We start from the raw sequence: 19,794 nt of genomic DNA, 5'->3' as shown, positions 1-19,794 counted from the left end.
CTCCCAAGCCATATAATTAGGCATCCTCAACCCATCTCTTCTTACTAATCCTGAGTAGTCATCCAGAAGTCCCAACTGACTCTAAAAAAAATTGTGACTATAAAGAAAATAGAAAATCCTGCAAAAGCTCAAGAGTTAGGCAATTAACACTATCACTAACATACAAGTGAAACAGAGGGAGATGGGCCGTGATTAGTCTATAGGAACAAAGGAGTATAAAAAAGGTGAGATTTGCCTATGTGAGAGCAAGAACAAATACAGATGCTTAATTCCACCACACTCAGTGTACCCAATTTGTTACTTCAGCGTCTATCTAATGACCGTTGCACATATCCTCTGCAAAATACAAGCAGATGATTCCAAACTAAGTATTTCAGACAACACAGGAGCATCCAATTCACAGCTGAGAGAAAGCTTCCCTTTGGACGGCAGCCTGAGTGACAAGTAATATAACTTTAATATGTACTAAATGTTCAAGTCTAAATATTTACCCTACCTCACACTATATAAACAGACTGGATTCCCTCCTTGCAATCCTCCTCCAATTCTCCTACACTCTTTGGCTTCTTCCAGTGGCCGCCCCCGCAGCAAGTCTCAAGAACCACCACCAGTTTGGAGCACAGGATTTTATGTATTTTCCAAAAAAAAAAAAAAAAAATCTATACATCCCTGTGACAGAGAATGTCCAAGGGCGGTCTCCAAATGCCAAGAATTCTAGACTGGCTAGTAAAGAGGTAGATTCCCTTCTGCTATCTTCCTTTCTCTTCAGCTGAGGGGAACTGCATGTCTTCAGCAAGTTACCATCTGCTAATAGCAAACCATGGAACCAGAAATGAGAGACAGATTACTAATCTAATCTTGAGTTGACAGTGCAAGATTCTTCCCTGTGCTGTATACTGTATCTTCCAATGCCATTTTAAGTGACAAATGACACAATTTTGCCACTACTTCCTTTGGGTGGCTCCTGCACAGCTTGATTGATCTAATGGCTAGGAAAGTGCCTCTTTGGCTCTCAAATGCAGGAAGTATATCAGGAAAGTCACCCACCCTTCATTTTAAATCTCAGGAACCCATGCGCTGAACAACCATTTTCTGATTGTTCTGAAGCCCAACCTATCTTCCAATGTCATTCTCATGCTACTGTCCTAACATCCACAAAACAAGGAAGCTGATTAAGTCTGATACAACAATTTGGGAGTTTGTCACAGGGCGTGAACCTTTCACTCCTGCGCAAATGCAGGCATGTTGCAACATTTCAGGCCCAAATAAATGTGATTGGTTTAAAGTAAACAAACCAACATTTGTTTATAGACAAAACAGCCAATATTTAATATTAGACTAGTGACTACCCACATGATGCGATAAATTAAGCTTAGCCCACAGGACAAAAAGCTTTACAGGGGAAGCAGCATGTAAGCCTTCTCCCTGGAGGAAGTTTTCTGGGACTGAAGGTGAAGCACAGTTATATTGAACAGAGATGGCCTAGTACTACTTACCTCCAACAAACTTTATGAAACAATCCTCAGCTACCCAGTAAGTAGCTTTTCTCCATCAACAAAATGAAGTAGAGGCAAAGAGACTTAAAGTGACAATCAGTTTAGGCTCAATTATTTTATTTATTTATATTTTTTAAAATATATTTGAACATAACAGAAGGGTTTATCATTTTTGATTAAATGATTAAACATTGGTCAGATTCATAAAATTTAAGTCCAGAAGGAACCACTGTGATAATTTAATATGGATTCTTGTGGAAATGCTAAATTCTATTACCTTCAATTCTAAAGATTCGCCGACAACCCAAACACTAGTACATTGTGCTAGCACAAGAATTCATGAGGCAGCCTAGAAAGAGTGAAAGTTGTTTATTGCCCAAACTGAAGGGTGGGGGAAGAGAGACAGAAACCCGCCATGCATAAACGGTATTAAATACAAAAGATTGAAAAATTTAAATCTAATGCATCAGTGGATCTCAGTCCTTTCCAGACTGGAACCCATATTACAACATGGAAAAAAAAAAGTCTCCCACAATTTGCTAATCCATCTGCTCAGACTTCCAACAGATTTCACAGGCCCATGCTGAAGAGACAAAAAGGAACGTGAACTTTAAAAAACATACCAATTGCCAAGGAGAGCTGAGACTTTAAGAAACTCCTTTAACACGTCTCATTTAAACAAATGAGTATACAGAGCATCCTTTACATACCCAGTCAGGGACAGTCCAGGGAAACAGAGGAATCCCTGCTGCTTGGGACATGTAAAATTAGACTGGTATGTGGACAATGTGAAATAAATGTTCATTAGCAGGGAGGTTTCTAGAGCACTTAATAGGCTTTAGCATCTACAATAGGCATGGAAAGCAGATTTCAGTTAAGTCTCTTAAATTTGCCATTTTTGAATCCATTCAAAGTGAAGGAAAAGTTTCTAGCTGTATGATTCAGCCCTCAGATCTCATAATCTCACCTTTCATTGAGAAGGCCACACAATCTTGGTCTGGGCAGAAGAACAAAAAAGTACAGGAGAAAAGTGCAGAAGACAGGAGAAAGCAAAGAGAAGGAAGAAAGGACTAAGAAAGTGAGCAAGGAGAGTGTGCATGAAACAGAGAGATGCCCAGACTTTTGAATGTTAGACCTGTTCTCTCTGAGCGCGATACTTGATCATCACTGGGCCAACCCTCTGAGCCTACATCTCACTTATCTTGCTAGCACTCCAGCAGAGAAGGAATGTCTCTCAGAGGCTTCCACTATCCTCCTTAAATATAACATTTCAAATCCTGGAAACAGGCTTTAAAATTGCAATGGCATAAGGAAAGCTTCACACTAAGCTAACACTGAGGTAGGGAAGGCTAGAGCACATCCTAGACAAAAACATGTGTTTGGAACCAGATTACACCATATTGTGTGCAATGAAGCTACCTCTATCTTTCTACTACCTGGAAAGATCAGAGCTCCATTTGTGGAGAAGGAAGGAACTCAACTAACTCAACTTTATGTTTCTCTACTAAAGAAAAGGCTTATCACAGCAGAGATTCTCATTTAAGAGTCCTAACCCTTTAAAATTCCTGTTCTGAAGGGAGTTTCTCTTCCAGAGACTGCATCATGCAGTAGAATTCCCACAGTAAAACAGGAGCTACCTAGGAGTAAGCACGTTATAACCTCTTGTCACCAATGGATATGGAGCTCTTACCTAGAGCCATTAATTATTTGGTATGGTTTCTGGCCGACTCTGGACTCTGTATGAAATTAGATGACTTATCTAATAGTAAAAGTTTACACTATACTTTGCCGAGATTCAGGACAGAATCTCTGTCTCAAAAGTCTTAAGAATAGGGGTCCATGGTGAACTTAAGGAACTTTTGATGATTAGAACGAGAAATTCTACACAAGGAGATATGTCTCCTTCAACTATATGGACTAGTCCCTTCAGTCAACAGCCAAAATGAGAGAGGGAAGCACTTGCCCTCTTGAAATGTCCCTCTCCTCCTTTGAGGGCTGGATAGACAGCTCCTACAAAAGCTAGTTAAGTCAGAGAAAACATTACCTTTGAGGAAAGATTGAAATTGGGTTTATTTAGCCCGGAGAAGAGAAGGGGAGGACATAAAAGTTTTCAAGTATATCAGAGATTGCTACAAGTAGGAAGGTGAAAAATTGTTCTCGTTTAACCTCAGAGGACAGGTCAAGAAGCAAAAGAGCTTAAATTGCAGCAAGGGAGGTTTAGGTTGTACATTAGGAAAAACTTCTTAATTGTCATGGTAGTTAAACATTGGAACAAAATTGTCTAGGGAGATTGTGGAATCTCTCTCATTGGAGGTTTTTAAGGACAGGATACAGACACGTATGTCAGGAGTGGTCTAGTTATTATGCAGTCCTGCCTTGAGTGCAGGGGACTGGACTAGACGGACTCCTGAGGTCCCTTCCAGTTCTATACTTTTTTGATTCTATGTGATTATGATTGTACAGTGCTGACGGCAAGTACACTTAAATCCTTCCTGCAAGGAATCACGGGGGGCCTTACCCCAAGAGGATCTGCTAGGGTTGCTTTGGCCGCCAGCCTAAAATGGAGGCTGAGTCAAGATTGCTAGAGAAAGAGCACAGTTTCAAAAGGCAAAAAATGTTGATCACTTCCATCTGATCATTAGGAAGTGGATATATTTGCCCATCTAGACGGTTTGTACTCTTACTGTACATACCAGCTGGGCTGGACAACAGTCAAAAATCTAGGTCTACAAACACAAGAAATCCTATAAAAATGCTCCATTTAAGTTTTAATAACCGAGACGCTGATAAACAGGCACAGCTCTAACACAGCTCAGTGGCAGTTGTGCAGGATCTGCCCCCATTAGACACAATTCTCTTTCTAAATTCAGCTGCCTCACTTGTCCCAAATGAAGCAATAAACACTTCACTCTGCTCCTGCAAGACCCAATTTCAAAGTCCATCCTCCACTGATCACGTCAATTTATGGCCATGAACTTTAACTCCATTACCAAATGTTTACAGCACAGGTAGTTGTCAAGTGAAGTCTCAAACATAAAAGCGATTACTGTGCTAATCCGCCTGCTTGCTGCATTCAGTAGGAAAGTCTGCACATAAAAGTTTCCACCCACACAAGGCAAGAGTACTATAGTCTTTTGTAATTACAGAGCATTGCTCCAACAACACACGAGGTTGTTTTCCTCCTCTGCAAATGAATGTATTTGAGCTCACTCTCTAAAATTATATCAGGAGAGAGACTGACGTGGTAAATGAATTACAGTGATAAAATTGATGAATGCTGAATTTATCGAACAATAGAAAGAGCCTGTATCTCTGAACTTGTATAAGGTGAGTGGCTCTACAATATTAGTCTCACTACAGAAGTGGAATTTGTCTTGTGGGAATTTCTGTTTAGGAAATAAGGCAGCCATGAGTTAGAAGCAACAGTTTCTAAGAGGAAGCTACCTTGGTTTCAGACTTAAACACTTAATGGTAACCTCTTTGAAGCTTTCAAATGAGTCCTCACCTTTGTTCTCTCTAGCACACACAGATTTGTTATTGTATGGCCTCATGAACGTTGGCCTCGATTTTATGCTAAATTTAGTTTCCAAAAAAATTCCACATAGATTTAGCAAACAAGAACTACAAGGCATTATGCCCTTGGTAATAAGCATTCCTTGATGACTCATTAAAGCTCCGGAAAGTGCAAATTCTAACAGCACAGCCAGCTTCCCGATTTTCTCTTACCGGTTTCTATGGAATGGGCGACCTATGCTCAAGGAAGCAGCATTCGTTTTATATGATCCTGGTGAATTAAAGCCATTCACGAATCCACCATTAGGAAAAGGGGCCTGCAATACAGAGACAAGAATATCAGGCTGTCAAGAGTTCAACTAAGTCAAAAGATAAAAGGAAAGATGCTCATGGTTGTTCGGCCCTTTCCTGCACTGCAGACATCAACTTAACTTGCTGCTTCATCCAGAATGTTTTACACCTCAACCCCGTAACATCACATTCCATTATTACAATCCCTCATTCAAAATTCTCCCTAGGTCTACAGTTTGTAAAGCCAGTACAGTCTCATGATCTTTCTGTCCATGAAGAGCCAAGAAAATCCCTCTCCACCTCCCCAGGTTTGCTTGGGATAAACTGAGTTTACACCAGAAGCCCCTGGGATTTAACTGACGCTGGTGATCGGATTGGGTGCCTTTTAGAGGCTCGTCTTATTGGGTCTGGACCATCATTGGCTGAAGCCAATGGTCAGTAACCAACAACATATGGAAGAGGTGACCAGACCCATGTCTCTTGAAAGATAGTGAGAGGTCAACCCAATCAACACAGGCCAATTTGTTTCTCAAGCTCTCAAGAGTAGATTTTTGGGACAATATTCCAAAATGTATTGCCCATCAGTGTTGATAACAAAAACCCTCCCATTTTATGAAAATTGGCAGCAGTTACTTACCAGTGGTGTTTCAAAGTAAGGTGCAGGGTTTGGAGACCAAGTCTGAGGCACAATACTGTAAATAGAGTACTGCTGAGGACTATATACAGGCTGCATAAACAGTGGTGAGGCAAACTGTGCTTGTGTTTGAACTGGCTGAGTATACACACTGGAATCCACTACCCGGTAGCCATTTTTAGCAAAAAATGTGTTGATGGCTTTTATCCTTGCCTGTAAGAGAGATCAAACCAAGTTACGTTTGCCGCATGTAAGGAGGGAAGTGCAAGGGGAAAGCCACAAGTTTTCTCTTTCCCTTATTTTTATTATAATGTAAGTAAGGAAAAACTAGGTTAACTGCTGACAAGCATAAATCTTGTGTGACAGACTATGTTGCAGTGTTGGTTATCCCTTCTTTCATTTTAACACTTTATTGTAAGGTGGGTATCTTAAACCAATGGATCACTCAAAGTTTTAAACTTTATGCTGCCTTCTGTGGCAATAACTGCCCTATAATTTGAGACTAACTCAGAATTTAAGCAAAAGTCAGTGCTGTGAAAGATGCCAGACTGACAACCATAGAAACTGAAGTCTACTTCTCAGCAGATTAGGTACAGGACAAGGAGCAGCAGGCAGGGCAAGCTTCCCTCACACTGCACAGCCAGGTTGTCTAAATGTCATTCTAGAGGAGCGAGCTCTACAAAATGAAGAGAATCAAAGTCTTTAATCCCTCTGCTGAGTCTTACAAACAAGGATGCCAATTTGGAAGCTTAAAGTAGCTATACCTATATCTATATATGACACATCTCCAGGAGAAACTGCACTTGGGATCACCCACCGCACACTCTTAAATTGGGTTCAAGCTAGTGTCCTATAGAGGAAAGGCTTTGCATCCCAAAACTAATTTTTAGTAAGTTTACAGTGCTAGCCAAAGACAGACATCCAAGATTTTGTCCTGAAATCTCCCCATACCCACATTAAACAGTGTCTTACCATTATTGGCTTGCCCTGAAAGGTTTTTACTTCTTCCCTTAAGTATTTAAATGCCTGTGTATATAAAAAGACATTTATTGAAAGATCATTTTGGTAAAACTGGACTTCAAAGACAGTCTTTAGAAAACTAATATAAACATAGCTAGGCCTGAATTCAACTTGCATTATATTTTGATAAGTTTATGACAATTTTACAAGAGGAAAAGCCATTGTGTTATTCAAAGCATCAACATGGTTCCTCATGCAGACCAAGCTGCAATTGTTAGTACACATGCCTTCCTGCCTTCATCCATCTTTCTTAAATCCTAACACAGACATGACCATATCGCGTTGCTATCAAAGAGTAAGGATTTAATCTCTGTTGCAAGGGTTAAACAGAAGAGTGCTTGCCTTAAGTATGCCACTGCAATAGCATTTCAATATTTGAGTGTGACATTGAAAACCACACATACCAAAGGGAGAATTTGTACTAAGTCAAACCGTGGTTTGTAATATTATGTTTCCTTTACCGCAAAGCACCTATTTTTTCCTATGGTAGCAAAAAAATATCATTGCCCATCCAGTTATTTACAGGGATACTTAATCTGCCTTCTTTTTTTTAAAACCACCCACTTCTGTTTGTTCAATGAAAAAAGCTTCAGTTTAATTTTCCTGTCCAGTCAATTTCTACACAGTTTTGCTTTCAGGTTCTCAGGCAATAGCACAAAACTGCAAGGTTTAGTTGTTGCGACTGCAGCAGGATGTGCATTTGAGAAGAGCTTCCAACAGAAAGAATTCATGGAACTAGGACTCTTAAGCTTTCTATAAAAGCCCAATTGTACCCATGTGTCCCAACAGTGCATCTGTAAGAACATAACATAAGAATGTAAGAATGGCCATACTGAGTCAGATCAAAGGTCCATCCAACCCAGTATCCTGTCTACCGACAGTGGCCAATGCTAGGTGCCCCAGAGGGAGTGAACCTAACAAGTAATGATCTAGTGATCTCTCTCCTGCCATCCATCTCCACCCTCTAACAAACAGAGGCTAGTGACACCTGAGAGCCTGAGTGAGTGTCTGATTGGCTGCTAGCCTGCAGGGGGCGGGCAGTAGGGTGTCTGTTTGTTTGCGACAGGGAAGCCTGGCTGTTTAAAAATAGCCAGAGCTTCGCGAACCAGCTGAGCGGTGGAGAACCAGCGGGGACAGCAGAGCAGCACACAGCAGGAGTTTGCCTGGGAGTTCGCCTGGAGGGAGCCCAGTGAGGCTTACGTCTTGCAAACTGCTCTGAGGAAGCTCATAGTAGGAAGGTGATATGGAAGGGGGGGGTTCAGCTGTTGTGACCTGCACTGGATGTGCCATGTTTGTCTTTCTTCCACAGGACAGAAGCGACTTTGTCTGTACAAAGTGCAAGCTGGTCTCCATATTGGAAGAGAAGATTGAAGGTCTGGAGCAACAGATAACAACCCTGCGTTGCATACGGGAAACTGAGGATTTCCTGGACGAAACTCAGGATAGGCTTCTAGGGGCACAAAGCTCTACAGATATAGAGCAGGTTGCACAGAGGAGCCAAGAGACCAGTGAAGAAGCTTGGCAACATGTGACCTCCAGAAGAGGTAAGCGGAATGTCCGGGTTCCAGTAACACAGACACAGGTAACTAACCGCTTTCATGTTCTCTCCACAGGTATCGTTGCGGAGAGTGGACCAGATGATATGTCTGGGGCGAGAAAGCAGAAGGAGACTCCGCTGGTTGGAAGGCATGAGATGCGCTGTCCTGAGGTTGGGGGTTCCACGACCACCACCCCCAAGAGGAGAAGGCGGGTGGTGGTGGTCGGGGACTCTCTCCTCCGGGGGACTGAGTCATCTATCTGCCGCCCTGACCGGGAAAACCGAGAAGTCTGCTGCTTGCCAGGGGCTAAGATTCGTGATGTGACGGAGAGACTGCCGAGACTCAAACCCTCGGATCGCTACCCCTTCCTGCTTCTCCACGTGGGCACCAATGATACTGCCAAGAATGACCTTGAGCGGATCACTGCGGACTATGTGGCTCTAGGAAGAAGAATAAAGGAGTTGGAGGCGCAAGTGGTGTTCTCGTCCATCCTCCCCGTGGAAGGAAAAGGCCTAGGTAGGGAGCGTCGAATCGTGGAAGTCAACGAATGGCTACGCAGATGGTGTCGGAGAGAAGGCTTTGGTTTCTTTGACCATGGGATGGTGTTCCATGAAGGAGGAGTGCTGGGTAGAGACGGGCTCCATCTTACGAAGAGAGGGAAGAGCATCTTTGCCAGCAGGCTGGCTAACCTAGTGAGGAGGGCTTTAAACTAGGTTCACCGGGGGAAGGAGACCAAAGCCCTGAGGTAAGTGGGAAAGCGGGATACCGGGAGGAAGCACAGGCAGCAATGTCTGTGAGGGGAGGGCTCCTGCCTCATACTGGCAATGAGGGGCGATCAACAGGTTATCTCAAGTGCTTATATACAAATGCACAAAGCCTTGGAAACAAGCAGGGAGAACTGGAGGTCCTGGTGATGTCAAGGAACTATGACGTGATCGGAATAACAGAGACTTGGTGGGATAACTCGTATGACTGGAGTACTGTCATGGATGGTTATAAACTGTTCAGGAAGGACAGGCAGGGCAGAAAAGGTGGGGGAGTAGCACTGTATGTAAGGGAGCAGTATGACTGCTCAGAGCTCCGGTACGAAACTGCAGAAAAACCTGAGTGTCTCTGGATTAAGTTTAGAAGTGTGTGCAACAAGAGTGATGTAGTGGTGGGAGTCTGCTATAGACCACCGGACCAGGGGGATGAGGTGGATGAGGCTTTCTTCCGGCAGCTCACGGAAGCTACTAGATCGCATGCCCTGATTCTCATGGGTGACTTTAATTTTCCTGATATCTGCTGGGAGAGCAATACAGCGGTGCATAGACAATCCAGGAAGTTTTTGGAAAGCGTAGGGGACAATTTCCTGGCGCAAGTGCTAGAGGAGCCAACTAGGGGGGGTGCTTTTCTTGACCTGCTGCTCACAAACCGGGTAGAATTAGTGCGGGAAGCAAAAGTGGATGGGAATCTGGGAGGCAGTGACCATGAGTTGGTTGAGTTCAGGATCCTGACGCAGGGAACAAAGGTAAGCAGCAGGATACGGACCTTGGACTTCAGGAAAGCAGACTTCGACTCCCTCAGGGAACGGATGGCCAGGATCCCCTGGGGGACTAACTTGAAGGGGAAAGGAGTCCAGGAGAGCTGGCTGTATTTCAAGGAATCCCTGTTGAGGTTACAGGGACAAACCATCCCGATGAGTCGAAAGAATAGTAAATATGGCAGGCGACCAACTTGGCTTAATGGTGAAATCCTAGCGGATCTTAAACATAAAAAAGAAGCTTACAAGAAGTGGAAGGTTGGACATATGACCAGGGAAGAGTATAAAAATATTGCTCGGGCATGTAGGAATGTTATCAGGAGGGCCAAATCGCACCTGGAGCTGCAGCTAGCCAGAGATGTCAAGAGTAACAAGAAGGGTTTCTTCAGGTATGTTGGCAACAAGAAGAAAGCCAAGGAATGTGTGGGCCCCTTACTGAATGAGGGAGGCAACCTAGTGACAGGATGTGGAAAAAGCTAATGTACTCAATGCTTTTTTTGCCTCTGTTTTCACTAACAAGGTCAGCTCTCAGACTGCTGCGCTGGGCATCACAAAATGCGGAAGAGATGGCCAGCCCTCTGTGGAGATAGAGGCGGTTAGGGACTATTTAGAAAAGCTGGACATGCACAAGTCCATGGGGCCGGACGAGTTGCATCCGAGAGTGCTGAAGGAATTGGCGGCTGTGATTGCAGAGCCACTGGCCATTATCTTTGAAAACTCGTGGCGAACCGGGGAAGTCCCGGATGACTGGAAAAAGGCTAATGTAGTGCCAATCTTTAAAAAAGGGAAGAAGGAAGATCCTGGGAACTACAGGCCAGTCAGCCTCACCTCAGTTCCTGGAAAAATCATGGAGCAGGTCCTCAAAGAATCAATCCTGAAGCACTTGCATGAGAGGAAAGTGATCAGGAACAGCCAGCATGGATTCACCAAGGGAAGGTCATGCCTGACTAATCTAATCACCTTTTATGATGAGATTACTGGTTCTGTGGATGAAGGGAAAGCAGTGGATGTATTGTTTCTTGACTTTAGCAAAGCTTTTGACACGGTCTCCCATAGTATTCTTGTCACCAAGTTAAGGAAGTATGGGCTGGATGAATGCACTATAAGGTGGGTAGAAAGCTGGCTAGATTGTCGGGCTCAACGGGTAGTGATCAATGGCTCCATGTCTAGTTGGCAGCCGGTATCAAGTGGAGTGCCCCAAGGGTCGGTCCTGGGGCCGGTTTTATTCAATATCTTCATAAATGATCTGGAGGATGGTGTGGATTGCACTCTCAGCAAATTTGCAGATGATACTAAACTGGGAGGAGTGGTAGATACGCTGGAGGGGAGGGATAGGATACAGAAGGACCTAGACCAATTGGAAGATTGGGCCAAAAGGAATCTGATGAGGTTCAATAAGGATAAGTGCAGGGTCCTGCACTTAGGACGGAAGAACCCAATGCACAGCTACAGACTAGGGACCGAATGGCTAGGCAGCAGTTCTGCGGAAAAGGACCTAGGGGTGACAGTGGACGAGAAGCTGGATATGAGTCAGCAGTGTGCCCTTGTTGCCAAGAAGGCCAATGGCATTTTGGGATGTATAAGTAGGGGCATAGCGAGCAGATCGAGGGACGTGATCGTTCCCCTCTATTCGACATTGGTGAGGCCTCATCTGGAGTACTGTGTCCAGTTTTGGGCCCCACACTTCAAGAAGGATGTGGATAAATTGGAGAGAGTCCAGCGAAGGGCAACAAAAATGATTAGGGGACTGGAACACATGAGTTATGAGGAGAGGCTGAGGGAGCTGGGATTGTTTAGCCTGCAGAAGAGAAGAATGAGGGGGGATTTGATAGCTGCTTTCAACTACCTGAAAGGGGGTTCCAAAGAGGATGGCTCTAGACTGTTCTCAATGGTAGCAGATGACAGAACGAGGAGTAATGGTCTCAAGTTGCAGTGGGGGAGGTTTAGATTGGATATTAGGAAAAACTTTTTCACTAAGAGGGTGGTGAAACACTGGAATGCGTTACCTAGGGAGGTGGTAGAATCTCCTTCCTTAGAGGTTTTTAAGGTCAGGCTTGACAAAGCCCTGGCTGGGATGATTTAACTGGGAATTGGTCCTGCTTTGAGCAGGGGGTTGGACTAGATGACCTTCTGGGGTCCCTTCCAATCCTGATATTCTATGATTCTATGATTCTACCATTCCTTACCCATCCTGGCTAGTAGCCATTAATGGACTTAACCTCCATGAATTTATCCAGTTCTCTTTTAAACCGTTATAGTCCTAGCCTTCACAGCCTCCTCAGGCAAGGAGTTCCACAGGCTGACTGTGCGCTGAGTGAAGAACTTCCTTTTATTTGTTTTAAACCTGCTACCTACTTATTTCATTTGGTGGCCCCTAGTTCTTATATTATGGGAACAAGTAAATAACTTTCCCTTATTCACTTTCTCACACCACGCATGATTTTATAGACCTCTATCATATCCCCCCCTTAGTCTCCTCTTTTCCAAGCTGCAAAGTCCTAGCTTTTTTAATCTCTCCTCATATGGGACCCGTTCCAAACCCTGAATCATTTTAGTTGCCCTTTTCTGAACCTTTTCTAATGCCAGTATATTTTTTTGAGAGGAAGGGAGCACATCTGTACGGAGTATTCAAGATGTGGGCACACCATAGATTTATATAAGGGCAATAAGATATTCTCAGTCTTATTCTCGATCCCTTTTTTAATGATTCCTAACATCCCGTTTGCTTTTTTGACTGCCACTGCACACTGCATGGACGTCTTTAGAGAACTATCCACGATGACTCCAAGATCTTTCTCCTGATTAATTGTAGCTAAATTAGCCCCCCATCATATTGTATGTATAGTTGGGGTTATTTTTTCCAATGTGCATTACTTTACATTTATCAACATGAAATTTCATTTACCATTTTGTTGTCCAATCACTTAGTTTTGTGAGATCTTTTTGAAGTTCTTCACAGTCTGCTTTAGTCTTAACTATCTTGAACAGTTTAGTATCGTCTACAAACTTTGCCACCTCACTGTTTACCCCTTTCTCCAGATCATTTATCATAGAATATCATAGAATATCAGGGTTGGAAGGGATCTCAGGAGGTCATCTAGTCCAACCCCCTGCTCAAAGCAGGACCAATCCCCAATTGTTGGCCCAGATCCCTAAATGGCCCGCTCAAGGATTGAACTGACAACCCTGGGTTTAGCAGGCCCATGCTCAAACCACTGATCCTTGGGGAACACCACTAGTTACCCCCTCTCCATTCTGAAAATTTACCAGTTATTCCTACCCTTTGTTCCCTGTCTTTTAACCAGTTCTCAATCCATGAAAGGATCTTCCCTCTTATCCTGTAAGAACTACAGAAATTATTGCGATGCCTATGTAGACTGTTCCTCCTTTTAACTAGCTCTATTTAAACAAAGCCAGCGTTTCAGATACAGGATACTATATCTAGTATCCAACAACATTTCCATTAACTAGACGCTATTAATTGTCAAGAGTAGCGAAGGAGACCAAATAGAAGCAGCACACATGGTAAGAGAGGCAGACAGTAGAAATGTAGTCCAAGAACAGCAGTCATCCCTACTCTCCTGAATTTCTCTATCAGTTAAACTGAATTCACCTTTGTAAATAAACTCCTAGCTCCCCAGGCAATAGGTGCTGCATACATTAATAAATTGAATTAACTCTCCCTTGTGGCACATATTTTATCATGCACCATACGTGCAGTTCCTAAGAATAACAGGGAAGCTTCAACTAAAGGATAGAGATTGCCTTCAAATCGAATGGAGTCTTACCTGTTGTGCATCAGTATCTGACTGGAATGTAATGTACCAGTTGTTATTGTGAGCAAACTCACAGCTTATCACTCTGGGACAGTTTTCGTTTTTAAACAGCGCCTTAACCTCCTAAAGAAAAGGAAACCTGTTAGGACTGGGTCCCCAAAAACTATCATTGCAAACCAACTGGGAGATTTAACGTCCACTCCCCACCAGAGGAAGTTTTTGTTCTACATCCCGAGTTACTAAAGCCTCATCCTGTAGCCAGGAATATATCCAACCTCCTAGTTGGAGCATATAACTGCCATGTTGTATCTCTCAATACTCGACTGGCACTGGTCTAGCTGAAGATACAAACATTAAAATGTTGGTATATTTCTCCAGATACTACATGGATATGTTGGTTTGTGTGTTGATTCACACATTCTCCTATATACCATTTTCCACTTCCAAACCCTGAGATCCCCACGAATGCCCTTCAGAACTGCTCTTAAATCAGCAGAAAGTGTCTCTTACAAGGATCCTATCACCCATCCCAGGGGCTGAATATGCAGCTGCTGCTGCAGCACTCAAGCCTTGCCAACCTGTGTAGGAAGGGAACTGGAAGCAGGCAGGTCTCCTATATGTCAGAGCACAACACAACCTTAGGTTTTGTTATGCAACACTGAGTTTTCTTCAATATCAGACATGCATAAAAGTACATTTGTAATGAGAATAAGATGCCCAAAAGTGACTTTAGAAAGTTTAGTTCTTTGAGATTTCTACCTACAGAACAAGTACATCTGTGGAGTTCTCTAAGAGAATGACATCAGTCTTGCACACATGAGCTACCCAGATTAAAAACAAAAAATAGTGGGTGTTTCTGGTGAGGGGACCGTGAGATAAAGGAAGATATTGCAGCATTAAGCTGGCAAGGAAGCATTATGAATAACTGGCTTCAAGTTGCATGCAATGTACTCTACCTTGAATAGTCCCTTAGAATATGCGCTAACTACTTATGCTAAATAATCTTTTCCACCTTGCATTTAGCTCTGATGCTCGGTCAGAGTACCTTTCCCTGACTTGAAGAGCTTTGTGTGACTCACAAGCTTGTCTAACTCACCAACAGTAGTTGATCCAATAAAAGATACTACCTCACCCACTGTGGCTTCAAGTTAGCCAAGTACCTTTATAGAGGTCCTTCTGATGCAAGATTCTCAACTTCCAGAAAAGTAACAGTTTTGCAAGAAGTTGCTCATGTCACAATGAGTTACAGCTTTTAAAAGGAGCAACAGAGTTCAGAGATTTACAAAGACAGATCTGTTCATCTAGCATTGCATTAATGTTGCTAATTTAAAGTGCCACTATACAAATGCCTCACATTACAGCTCTAAAATCTTCTAAAATAAATTCATTAATTAACAGCTCTGTCAGCCAAATATCAGCAGGCATTTTATTATCCTCTTTCTATCACCATAATGAGCTTGGCTCAAACTGGGTCACAATGAATAAGAAATGTTTATTAATGTTTGTATCTGCCAAAACAACCCTCGGACTTAATGCGAAGTGCCTACTGTGAAAATTTTTGCCTGAAATCCAAGTTATTCTCTGGATTTATTTCTCACTTTTGGATCTGAAAGGAAACCAATTTAACCTGCCTTCCAGAAGACCCCAGGTCATGCCATAGTCTTCAGTGGAATAGAACAGAATAGATTTCATGTAACAAAGAGCATTTTACTGTGTTAATAACATAATGGAAAAGGATATCACTGGAATGAGATATGGTCTTTGGATTTCACATTGCTTCAACAAAAAAAAAACAAAACTAGAAGCTGTTTACAAGAAATATCACTCAGTTGAATTAAATTTGATCTATCACTTAAGTTGCCAATCAGTTTTCTAAAAAGCACATGGCTCTTTTGGTTGCAGCTTGAAGCAATGTTTTCAAGTCCCAATATACTTACTGTAAACCATGGGATTATTTTTTACCTCTATAGGCGTTGTTTCAGGGATCTCACGAAGAATAATAATGCATCGCTTATGGTTTGGTCTTACTTTCTCCCCTCTCTCATCTACTTGTACCATAGGGGAAGCTAAAATTAAGATACAAATGGACATTAGTAGCTGTAAGACTCTCTGCAATAAACACAGAACAGTCAGCAACAAGATTCAAATACATTAATATTTTGACCTAATTTTTTACAACTCTGTCCACATATACATATTGGACCAACAATTCAGAAGCCTATCCTTCAGAGTAGCCAAGTAAGAGACAAAGGGGAGAACGTTTCAAATTCTGAAATTGTTCAGAATTCAAATATCAGAAAACATGACAGGGGCAAATGAGCGTGAGACTGACTGTAAAATGTGCTTTGAATTTGGGAAGAAACATGACTGTTTCATTGCCCACATATACCGTTAGAGATCCTGACACCTCTTTAGTTACCTGTAGAGATTATAGACAAAACCAACTGTGACAGAGCTCAATCTTAATAGGTGAGAGGCAGAGGTGTCTGAAATGTCAAAGTAAAACCTAATTTTTCAAATCATATTTGGTAGTGAGGAGTTCAAGCTTTCACCAAAAATAGCATTTTCCCCCAATTGGCACTGCACTTTTTATTTTTTATAGTAGGTGTCTGTCTCCACTCATGTTCAGTTCAGAATCAAATACCACTAAGGGAACAAATCTGCACTTCTCGCACAGTGAAGTCAGCGTGCCTTTTGGCACCACAAGGTCTGTATTGACTAGATATGGGTAACCAGGGTGTATTGTTAATATTAACAGTGCCAATCATGTAACTCATCTTGTATCATACGACTATGAACAGTGGCTAAAAAAATGTTATGTACCTATTTTTTTAAATAGCAATCACATATTAACCCTGCTCCTGGGCAGATATTGGTGGATAGTTTGAGTAACTGAATGAGGAGTTCTTGAATTATCTGGAGCCATGAATTCATTTATACATGCACTACACAATACAATATACATATTCTCCTAATATTCAAAGGCACTAAGCACTTGCAGCTCCCCAGATCAATGCGAGTTGTGGATGCTCAGTACCTCTGAAAGAATCAGCACGCACATGTTCCCAACTGAACAGAAATCAATTTTAGGGTTTTTCTTGGCATCAGATATGCACCAGGAGGAGTTGACGTTTTTGAATTTTACATTTAAATGTGAAGGGAGAGAATACCAGGAGAGTGATACACAGATTTTACAAGATTTGTTTCTTTGGCTGATAACAAGAGACAGATGTTTGAATTACCAGTCAATAATAAGAGAGAAATCTTAAGCGTAGGCATTTCTCCACTTGTGAGTGGGTGGGGAAGGGGGAAGTGATAGAGTGCAAGAGCTTAAATGATCTATTATTCCATCAATGTGAACATAGCTCAATGTTACATGGATTCATCAAAGGGAAACGGATACTGCCTCCCATCCCAACTCAGTGTTTCTCTGCCTACAAAACTAAAGACAACAACAAATTAGACTAAGGAGCTGGTTTGAACTCAGGAAAGGGAGTTCATTTTTTAAAATGCTTAAGCAGAGTCCTATTGAGAAATTCAGATGGGAACAGGAAAAAACATTTATGGATTCAAAGTAAACATTGCAAAGCAGTTGATTCAAACTCTTTTACAGAAGAGGTGGTGTGCAGAGTCAGCACCACAGGAGAACTACCCTTCCTACTGAAATTTCTACATTAAGTCAGAAGAGCAGGCTTGTCATTCTTTACATTCAGGGAGTACGATTTTTGCTTTTGGTTAACAAAACTCGGTCCTCCTGAAAGCAATTTCTTTCAAAATAAATTTGAGCAAGTTTACTAAATACAAGACAGTAGCTGCCTCAGTCTCTTGTCTTACATGGATCTGCTTTGGACACCTTGGTTTCCTCCAAGAAGAATTAATCACAACCTGATTTTTCCATGAACGAAATCGGTAGCTTTAGGCCAGAGACCAGGCCCACAGAAAGAAGAACAATACAACTGGTTTCTTTAAAACTGAGAGCTCCTTGTATTAGAGCTTTTAGCAACACATTTGTTCTACTGATCTCGAAAAGGTTTTAATAAAAATAAAATAAAAAAAGAGACACACATACATCTCAATACTTCAAGAATAAGGTCCACATTGGTGGTCAGCTTCTTAATTCCTTCCATGTTGGCAATTGTCCATATTGGAACAAACTGATCACTGTCCATTTGAGACATCAAGTAAAGATCCTTAGAAAGGTTCTCACTAGAAGAGAATAAAATATACATTTTAGGCAAATTCTAGGTGTTAGGACAACTACTGATTTAAGAATTAAAACACAAAATAACTGCCATTCTAATCAAGTTGCACATGCTCCCACAGGTTTTCACTCTTGGGAATAAATGCAAACAAAGCAGAATCAAGGCAATGAAAATAAAGTGAAAGGGCAGCTGAAAGGTGTCCAAGGCTAAGTTGCTGGCATATTACCCTGCCCATACAACATCCATCCCAAGGAGCTACTTACCAGTATGCAATTAAATAACCTCAACCTCCTAGATTTGTGAAATATAGAAAATTAGTCTTCACTAAACAAGGACAACATTGCAGGGTCAGGCTCTGTAGATGGCTGGCTGGCTTCTTTGCCCTTGCAATGTTTCAGAGGTTCCAATCAGCACCAACAGAATGATTGTGGCACATTCACACAGCACCCCTTACAGGTCTTTCTGGACTACTGCATTCTGGTGCCCCTCCCACAGCACCCAGCACTTTGTTGGAAGAAGTAGTGGTTGAGTATGAGCTGCAGGTGTACACTGTCAGATGGTGTTGGCAGGGCCAGCTGAACTGGTTCAGTGCCAACACTTCTAGCTTCTTGTCCAAAATTAGGGAGAAAAGACAAGCTGCAGCAGAACTAGGGGATTTCACCTTAGGCATTACTAATGACCAACGGAACCAGTACTTGCAGCCACTGTGTGAACATGAAAGGCTGTACATGCTCTGTAAACTGAGCGCATTCCTGTCGATGGTCTCTGTTAACAGCTTTCCCCAGGGTGTAGACTGTTCCCAAGTTAGCTTTTCCATCAGACTCTGGGTCAGAATTAAACCTGGCATAACCACATTTACTAGCGGAGCTGACCTGACAGTTGCACCCACTTGCACTTATGCCATCAGTTACTCAAAGGATTAAGTCCTAGAGGAAGGAATCACCCATCCTACCACCCCTGACAACTAGCAGTTAATTCCATAACCCACTTCAGAGGGAGAATAACAGTCTTCCCTAGCTTCTAACTCCACAGAAGTACTTCATTTTATCCATCTAGGTTTCTGAGCTGGACAAGTTCAGCAGAGAATCAAGATCAAGATCTGAAACTTTAACCCTGTGGCTTCAAGGCAAAACACAGTAACTGCATCTTTCATGCTAAAAGGAACTCCTGCAGATGCATACACACACCCCACATCCAACAAAAGTTGACCCAGGGAGACGACATGACAAAATACCATCTTCCCTGGAGCTGAATACATTACTCAGGTACTGCCTGCTACCCCAGCAGCAAGTGATATCAGGATTTGACCTCTGATCTCCTGGCTTATAACCCCCTTTTCATGGTAAAAAGAAACTAAGACCCAGAGTCATTTAGCTGCAACTTTCACAAAGCATTTAATAGATGCTGAATGAATTCTTCATACAATACCGTGAGAAGCAGAATTCGAGTTGTTTCTTCAAACATTCTTTCAGGTCTTCTGTAGACACGGCAGAGCTGTCTTCACCTGAAAGAGGCATTAAATTAGTATACCCCCACTGGATCCCAATCATATGTAACCCAGAATATAATTCAAAAGTGAATTTTAGTTGTGCAAAGAGTGAAAAAATTAAATATCCTCTAGTATAACATGAGAGGAATGGAAGTCTGAGACATACAGCTCTCCAATTGTTTTATCGTTCTGACCTATTTGTCCATGTATTTTTGCCCGTTTGGATCCCTTCCCCGACAACAGAAGCCTTCAAGAGAGGATTCAAAGTACAGGAAAACTTAATTTTAAAATGCTCTCTTAAAGACCAGATACT

At 42.3% G+C, this 19,794-nt stretch overlaps 1 protein-coding gene across 2 annotated transcripts in view; it reads right to left on the bottom strand.

The window, feature by feature from the left end:
* Positions 1 to 19,794, bottom strand: part of LARP4 (La ribonucleoprotein 4) — a 48,773-nt gene that overhangs the window by 12,950 nt on the left and 16,029 nt on the right. For both annotated transcript variants that reach the window (XM_073318912.1, XM_073318914.1), the window contains exons 4-10: positions 19,421 to 19,496; positions 17,860 to 17,996; positions 15,753 to 15,856; positions 13,803 to 13,913; positions 6,907 to 6,960; positions 5,938 to 6,147; positions 5,223 to 5,326 (exon numbers count right to left, since the gene is read on the bottom strand). In XM_073318912.1, coding sequence (XP_073175013.1) covers positions 5,223 to 5,326; positions 5,938 to 6,147; positions 6,907 to 6,960; positions 13,803 to 13,913; positions 15,753 to 15,856; positions 17,860 to 17,996; positions 19,421 to 19,496 — 796 coding nt within the window. The remainder of the gene's footprint in view (positions 1 to 5,222; positions 5,327 to 5,937; positions 6,148 to 6,906; positions 6,961 to 13,802; positions 13,914 to 15,752; positions 15,857 to 17,859; positions 17,997 to 19,420; positions 19,497 to 19,794) is intronic.

The sequence above is a fragment of the Lepidochelys kempii genome, chromosome 20, assembly GCF_965140265.1.
Source record: "Lepidochelys kempii isolate rLepKem1 chromosome 20, rLepKem1.hap2, whole genome shotgun sequence".
In the NCBI taxonomy this organism is placed as follows: Eukaryota; Metazoa; Chordata; order Testudines; family Cheloniidae; genus Lepidochelys; species Lepidochelys kempii.
The sequence above is the reverse complement of the archived record's forward strand: the minus strand, read 5'-3'. Positions and strand labels throughout refer to the sequence as shown.